Here is an 8,053-nt window from a genome sequence, read left to right on the forward strand (position 1 = left end):
TTCCCAATGACATAATGACTGTTTCCTATATGCAATGGCATCGATTTGTTATATCATCATAACAGCGATACATATGATCAAAAGTATCAATATTGTCAAATGCATCTGGAAACAAACGAACAACACCAAATACTTGATGAAACGTACCTGTCAAATAACGACACGAAGCGAATTAGATCCTCCATTTCAGTTCACATATGTACTGATCTCCTCAGTTCCCGGTTGTAGATAATAGTAAAACACACGATCGAAATCAAATATTTCAACTTTCTTGTCGAGCAAGATAAGAAGAATACTTAATCAGAAACGCTTTGAAGCTCTGTGCTCTGACACGTGTGACACGTGCAACACATGAAACGTGCGTCCCAGTAACAGGATAACAATTCCATAGGGGCTTCACCATTCTCTTCCCACAATGGTTACTTGTCATATCTTCCTACGTAACCTCTGTTCTAATACGACCCTTTCAGGGTGCGAGTGTTCAAGACTCGTGATTGGAGGCAATCAGATTTAATAGTGCAACCTTGTTTCAAAAGTGATAGTTCGAAAGATCTCGGTGAAAACTGGAACCTCTTCCCCCGGCGCGATACTTACATGTTTCTTCTAGACAGAAATTAGCCATGTTATTTTTGCTTCTCCACATTGCTTGCATTTGTCAAGCTGAATCTAAGTCGATGTAACACGTGTTCTGATTGGACAGAGAAGGGGAGATAAATCTGCTGCCATTTTATGCCGCTAGAGGATTTTATGAGAACCGCGAAATATGGCCGTATTAGAACAGAGGTTCGTAGGAAGCTATGACAAGTAACCTCTGTGGGAAGAGAATGGGGCTTCACACAATCGTAGCGATTTGTTCATCCCCGTGATAAGCTGCAAATATGAACAACACTGCATGCGTTATTTCGAACAAGACATCAGACATCATCCCTCGTGTCACTTCACTAGGTCCTGAGTTCTGGGTTTCACCTTCGCTTTTCTGTTGAGTTCCTGAGTGCCGGACACAATGCCATACGGTCGTAAGTGGTAGATGTAAAACTCCAGATCGTACATCTTCTGTGGACGCACGTAGTGGAAGGATATGGCGTAGTCGGAGATGCCGTCTATGCCCTAAAATATGTAAAATAATGTTAGATGTTTTCAAGAAATACATGTAGACATTCACTGTATGCATAACAGTCCAGAATTTTCAAAATTCTATTTGATTCGTAGACAAAACATAATGTCGACATCAACATTGTACTCGTTTCTCGTAAATATATTTGTCGTGGATATATGCGTACTCTTTGTGTGGACTACTTAATACAGAAGAGGGGAAAATGTAACTAAAACTATTAATACTATTAGGTACTGGGTGTTTTAACGGGAGAGTAAGCCCCTTGTAAATTCCATATTTCCTGAGGCACGGCCGAAAATAGAAGTACCCAATTTACAAGGGTCTTACAGTCCTGTACATGCTTTCACAACACCATGTGACGAATTTATTTTTCTTAAGATCTTTTAATTTAGCTTATCTTTAAACAACAACATTCAATATTCGGCACAATAAGACGCTAAATGTTTTCCTAAACGATCATAAGGGAGATAACTCGGGATGGCTTACTTTATGATGAAAACGACAAGTGAAATATAGAAACATATTAAGTTTTTGATATATTTATTGACACAGAGAAATAATAAATTATGGCAACAATTTTATTATTCAGTTTATACTAATAATTGTATACGCCGACTCTAAAATTTCGAAGCGATCAGCCTTTGGCAGCTACATTCGCACAACCCGTGTAATGTCTCACGTGACAGATCTGACGGGATGTACGGTTCGTACACACTGGCAAATCCTCCTACATGAGTTCGTATGCTATGGCTATTAACCAAGCAGAATTCGACAAATTTATCTTAAGGGTAATAAGTATTGAATATACTTCGAGAGTTAAAGATGTGCTCAGATTTTACCATTGAAAATAATTTTTGGTTGGCATGATCTAGGTTCCCCTAGGCATGTACAGAACTAATCCAGCTGTTTTTTTTTCAAAAAAAGGTCAAATCATATCGTATATGTATAATTATAAACCAGAAATGCATGTAGAAATTGTAAATGCAGCAGAACCGCCTATGCTGACTCGATGATCTATCTGACCAACAGTTACAAAGGTCTGGCACAGAACCAAATTGTAAAATTCACTCTGATGAGACAAACACAGAGTTCTTCCAGATAAATATAACATAGTGTGTTTCGTTTACCTTCTTAGTACCACCATCTGCATCGAACCAATAAAACCATCGTGGGTATTTACCCTCCAAATGAATCTCAGGCCAAAAACAATGGAACCGGCTCCTCCCAAGAGCGTCTGTTGTGTTGACTGTTCTCACCCCCAGGTTCTCCATACATCTGCCGAACGCTACATCTTCAGAACCACCATCACGCCTGCACAGTTTGGGATTGTGTCCCTTCTCACCATATCTCCTCAACGCCTCCTTACTCAGCACGTATCCCGCTCCCCCACTGTAATATCCTTGTTTGACAAGGCGTTTAAAGTGATGGCCGAAAAATACAGGTTCGGATTTGTTTTGGGACGTCAGAAAGTATCGGAGATTTTCTAAAATAACATATGTGTCATCGTCAGCTTTCATGAACCAGTCAGCATCATCAAAGTGGTTTTCGTAGATGTAGCGGAAAGCTTGCATTGTTTTGGCTGTCAGATGTCTCCGCCCTTCAGACACATTTAATCCGATTGTAGGGAACTTTGGATCTGTCACCGAGCTCATGAAGAGGACTTTGTTGCAACGCTTAGTCCACGTGTCACGAACGACACGCGTTTTATGATCCAAGTTTTTTGGTGACGTCATAATCCAGCAGAGTACTCGCTCCTTTTGATACAGAGCCTTCGACATGGCATCGTCATCTGATTAAATAGAACAGGACGGATCTTTGAGTATCACACAGTGATATTGGTATATTAATACGTTGCAAATATTCAAAGACTAGTGAGTGAGTGAGTGAGTTAGTGAGTGAGTGACTGGTTTAGTGGGTGGGATTGGTTTAGGTTGGTCGGTCTGGTGAGAGTGAACTGGGTTCTTCTGCAGATATTCCAGTAAGATTATGGTGGTGACTGAAGAAACTGTTTTTTCATTGTGAACCGAAAGGATCGTGAACAGTTTAACAACAAGAAGTGAGGATGGGGTGAAGAGTAGAGTGAGACGTGCCGTCGCTCCCTTGGGACGAGTGTGCACAGTGCACCAATGGGAGAAATCAAATCAGTTTTGTTCGCATAGTTACAACTTGGCTTTCAACTTCTCCCAAATTATATGCACATAGGTTTCCAAAGTCATCGATTGTCTTGGTTTTATCACAATGACAATAATGTCACAATAACTTTATATGATCTTATTGTTGCCATGTGTCATTTCATCCGCTCTTTGAGGTGTTAAGTGCATTTAAGACATCTAAGTTAAGACACAGTGTCATCATATGTCAGATAGTTTAGGGCCACCATACATCACTAACATTACGCGATAGATGGTCTTATCGAATATAAGACAGTCGGAGTAAGACATATAGGAATTTTTAAGAGCTATTAATTACTTGTGCTGGAAAAAAGCGCCCACTCTTTTGAGATAATTTCCGACATATGACTGCCCTGAGCAAAACAATGAAACACCAATGAAGTATCTTATTTTCAGAAAGAAAAACAATGAAAGGAACAAACAAACAGACAAACAAACAAAACCACTTCTTTCAATGCAAAATAAATTGTCTGAAGCCAGAATGTAAGCAGTATCGGAAAATATACTGCAAAATCAATCCAATCTGGATATGTTTTTATATTCATATACATATTTGCCCTTACTACCAAAACGATTGGGAGTAACTTAACACAGAAGTCATATAAATCTCAAATCATGCAGTGCTGCTTCAGTGTCTTGTCCAGATCCTCGAGACGATGCGGTTTAGAATTGGTCTTCAGCAACCCATTTTTGTCATAACTCTCAGTTGAGGTTCACGGGTGGTCATGGTCACTGACCCGTGAAGATCCGGGGTAGAACTGATCTTCAGTAACCCATGCTTGTCGTAGGACGCGACCAACGGGATCGGGTGATTAGGCTAGCTCACTTGGTTTACATATAACATCGTATCACAGTTGTGTAGATCGATGTTCAGGCTGTTGAACCTTGGATAGTCTAGTCCTGATCCGATCATTTACACACCGCCGCAATATAGCTGGAATATTGTTGGGTGCGACATAAAACTAAATTCACTCACTCAGACTCACTGACACTGCATGTCACCGTATGACGATTTTTCATTTAGCGCACAAAACATTTTAGATACATCAGATGTTTCTTATCTGTTTCATTTTTTAAGTCTTCTTATTAATTTTATATTAACAGCCATGACTGAATGATGACATTCAGAGTGAAAATATGCTAAAAAGTGACGCACTATTTCCATGTAAGTAGGCATTCCTTACTGGTTGTTCGGTTCCCTATGCTGGGATCGACGTCTGAAGAAGACCTGTTATGTTGATATTATCCGTATTGCCATGCAGTTCACTGTTAAAGTAACTGTATATCGACGTAACACCAATATGCCGGGCTTCACCGAACGGCTTACGTTGGTATTTCCTGATCTCACAACGCGTTTGTTTACAAACAAGGCAAAGGCTCGGTCGTGTGATATGCAAATTAGCATGTGGCAGTGATATTATTCTTAGTCATCATTGCGCCGGTGTAGGGTTTTGTTTACGTCATATGGACGGCACTGATGATCTTATTAGAATCTGTGTGACGTGTGATGGCAATGGCGTCATTCCTGAAACGATGTTATAGCTGAAGATTATTGACATCAATCTGATGCATGAGCCGGTTGGAAGTCAAATAGGTAAAGGACAGAAATGTTGCACTCCTGTCATGTGAGTCATAAAGATTGCACTATACCATTCCGGCTTGTAAGTGTTTTGGAAGAAAATAATACATCAACCTGCCGGGATAAAAACAGTTCGTTATATCCGTCAGTTTGTCATAAGCGTGTTCAGTATCAAGGTCGATTGCTTGTCTTCTTTTAGAACTGGCCATTATGCAGCTGTCTTGCCCATTCGCTGTTTCCTGCACTACACGTTTAAGACCTGCACTATTGCTGCATTTTCGGTCACACGTAGTTTACCCGCCACGATGTAGCTTAAATACATTCTCTCTGCGCAGGTATTTTCACCCAGTTGCCAAAAAGCATATGCACAAAAAGGTATGCTTCTGTTTTAGATGTACAGCGAAGCGCGGAAACGGTCACACGGTGGTTTAACTTTACGGCTGTTTCCTGCACCTACTTGAATCTGTTTTAGGATCAGGTGGATACTTTAGGATACTTTACCTTGAAACCATACAGATCTCCCATTTATCAACACCATCTTCATGATTTCACAAAAACAAAACAAAACAAGAAAAACAAACAAACAAACAAAAAAAACCAAAAACCCAGAAACATTCAAGCCTACGCTATTTAAGGGTTGCATTCCATGCTCTTAGATGTCTAGTCCTGATATGCCGGATATGAAATACTAATGAAATATGAAATACTGCTGGCGTAGAATCAAAGCGTCTCACTGAACTGCAATACTATAATGTTTAATTAGAACTTACCTTTATGGAGATGCAGGTCTTCAAATCTGATATTTCCAGACAAGTATTGTCCCAACGAATGCTGAAAATCTTCGTGGAGGTCCTGCATTTCTCTTGCACGAACTTCTTGTGAATTTACAGTGTTCACAATAGACGAGACGAAATGTAAGTTGGAAGGCTCCATTTTAAAGAACACAATACAGATGGAGGCCAACGAAAATCCAACGGTTAAACCAAACACAGCAGCTGATAGTTTTGTGACGGGAGGAAACGTGGCCATTCTGTAAGCTGTTTTGCTGTTGTTATTCATGTCCACGTAAATTGGATCGAATATCCCTTTGTAACTTGGACCTTATCAATACTTTGCTGTTTAGAATTGTATGCACCTTTTCCAAACCTGATCTTCGTGGAAGCTACTTCTCACAGTTAATTGCTGATCGTTTAAAGAGGCTGAAAAGAGACAAACTATACATCAGACTGTTTTCTAACCACATTAAAGTGGTCATGAGATCTGAACAAGGTTTTCCACCTGTATGTATTCTTTGATGAACTTTCACAGAGCGTTTGTCACCCGGGTGTTTCAATAACACATGTTTCAAAATGCCCCAACTTAAAACGTAGGTGTATCCATAAATGTAATATTGATTTGGCAACAGTTCAGTCTTGCGGTGGCTTACAGTATGCAACAGGTGTTCATTGAACGGCAAGAGAGCCAGACTTTTGTCTGCTCTATCATGATACTCAATAAAAAGCCTATAACTGCCATCATTAAGCAAGTCATTTGTTGAGTGTTATTAATAGATATGTTTCTGTAGAAACCATTGGCTACATGGAAAATAGACTCACAACATAAGACCAGTCGTCTTTAGTTTGCCGTATGTTCATTTCTTACAATGAGTGGGACCCGTGAAGGTCCCGGGTTAGGACAGGCCTTCAGCAACCCATGCTTGCCATAAAACGAGACTGTGCCTGTCGTATGAGGCTACTAACGGGATCGGGTGGTCAGGCTCGCTGACTTGGTTGACACATGTCATCGGTTCCCAATTGCGCAGATCGATGCTCATGTTGTTGATCACTGAAGTATCTGGTCCATACACGATTATTTACAGACCTCTGCCATATAGCTGGAAAATAGCGGAGTGTGGCGTGAAACTAAACTCACACACTCACTCACTGTAATGAGTGGAAGCGGTGTGTCCCGTTTTAGTCAGAATTATCAACTAACACTAACAGGGTTGGTAATATGTATGTCAGATTCTTCATCTCCCTTAAATTATTTCCCTTTCTCAACACTTTCTTTTGTTTGTAGTCCATCGTGATATTGAAAATACTAAAAGGGTTGGAAATATGTATGTCAGATTATTCACCTCCCTTAAATTATTTGCCTCTCTCAACACTTTCTTTTGTTTGTAGTCCATCGTGATATTGAAAATAATTTCCAGTTCGTGATGGTGACATGTTATCAGTCGTGCTTTGCAGATGATGCATATATTTCTATACTGTCAGAATAGATAGGGCATGGTTTCATTGACTAACACATTAGCACTATATTTCACCATAATTTTCAGAAGTAGTTTGTTTTCTCGTTTCTCACAGTAGTGAAGGCGTGGTATTCTTTTGCCCTGACTGTTGATCTACACCATCTTATGTTCAATAATAGACACATAAATCACTACTGAGGAGGAATGTCCGTACCACCGATAATTACATTTGCTGATCAAATAAAAGGTACCATGCCCAACAAATGATAATAGTTCAATCATAAGTAACTAAAATGTATGCAAATAAAGTGATCTCTGCACAAGGATGACGCTTGACGCGGTACATTTTAAACTTAACAGAACAGTACTATCACAATACTCGTCACTTGTGGCCGTTAGAAAAACACATTTGTCTACTGACAGAATCGATCGGATATAGTTTTATATACTGACCCCATAGCACACATTCGGAGATATTTGCGATCTTTACAGTCTCAGATCATGTCTTTTGACACGACTCAGTCACTTCTTAAAACCTTCGGTTCGAAGATTTCGCAATACTCGAGGAATTATTTTATTGATCCAAATACCCAAATGGTTTTCGAGGATTACATGCCACACACTAGGTTGCTGCTATTGTAATGATAAACAGCTTACACAACTATTCCTTAAGGTCTCAAACTGCAGCCTCAGCTGTTGGCTGCAATTCTTTCCGTCAGAACGACTATCGATAACTTTACCGGTAATACGTGTGAAGCGTCATTTGCTTGCTTTTGGTCTCTTACAATGTTTTTCGTTAGGACTCGCTTTCTTGCTCACTCACTCATTCACACTACCCAAACAATTTCCTTTGCTCAACGACATAACTAAACATGGATACATTTCTTTATAAGAACGATATCACATACATGTATTCATTTTGCAATACCCGAAGCAGCAGGTCACTCAGTAGAATAACA

General features: G+C 39.8%; 1 protein-coding gene across 1 annotated transcript; it reads right to left on the reverse strand.

Annotated features, from left to right (window-relative positions):
• Positions 1–589: 589 nt before the first annotated feature.
• Positions 590–5,923, reverse strand: LOC137256156 (glycoprotein-N-acetylgalactosamine 3-beta-galactosyltransferase 1-like). The gene is made up of 3 exons (XM_067793861.1): positions 5,635–5,923; positions 2,242–2,903; positions 590–1,107 (listed from the first exon to the last, which is right to left on the reverse strand). The coding sequence occupies exons 1-3, from the start codon at positions 5,921–5,923 to the stop codon at positions 934–936; spliced, it is 1,125 nt and encodes a 374-aa protein (XP_067649962.1). The 3' UTR covers positions 590–933.
• Positions 5,924–8,053: the final 2,130 nt, after the last annotated feature.

The sequence above is a fragment of the Haliotis asinina genome, chromosome 11 (genome assembly GCF_037392515.1).
Source record: "Haliotis asinina isolate JCU_RB_2024 chromosome 11, JCU_Hal_asi_v2, whole genome shotgun sequence".
NCBI lineage: Eukaryota > Metazoa > Mollusca > Gastropoda > Lepetellida > Haliotidae > Haliotis > Haliotis asinina.

Excerpts from the sequence above, each read along its gene's own strand:
- LOC137256156 (XM_067793861.1), bottom strand. The coding sequence starts at position 5,923 with ATGAATAACAACAGCAAAACAGCTTACAGAATGGCCACGTTTCCTCCC. Across the intron at positions 2,904-5,634 it reads AGACCTGCATCTCCATAAAG|ATGACGATGCCATGTCGAAG; the intron begins GTAAGTTCTAAT and ends CTATTTAATCAG. Across the intron at positions 1,108-2,241 it reads CAGATGGTGGTACTAAGAAG|GGCATAGACGGCATCTCCGA; the intron begins GTAAACGAAACA and ends TACATATTTTAG.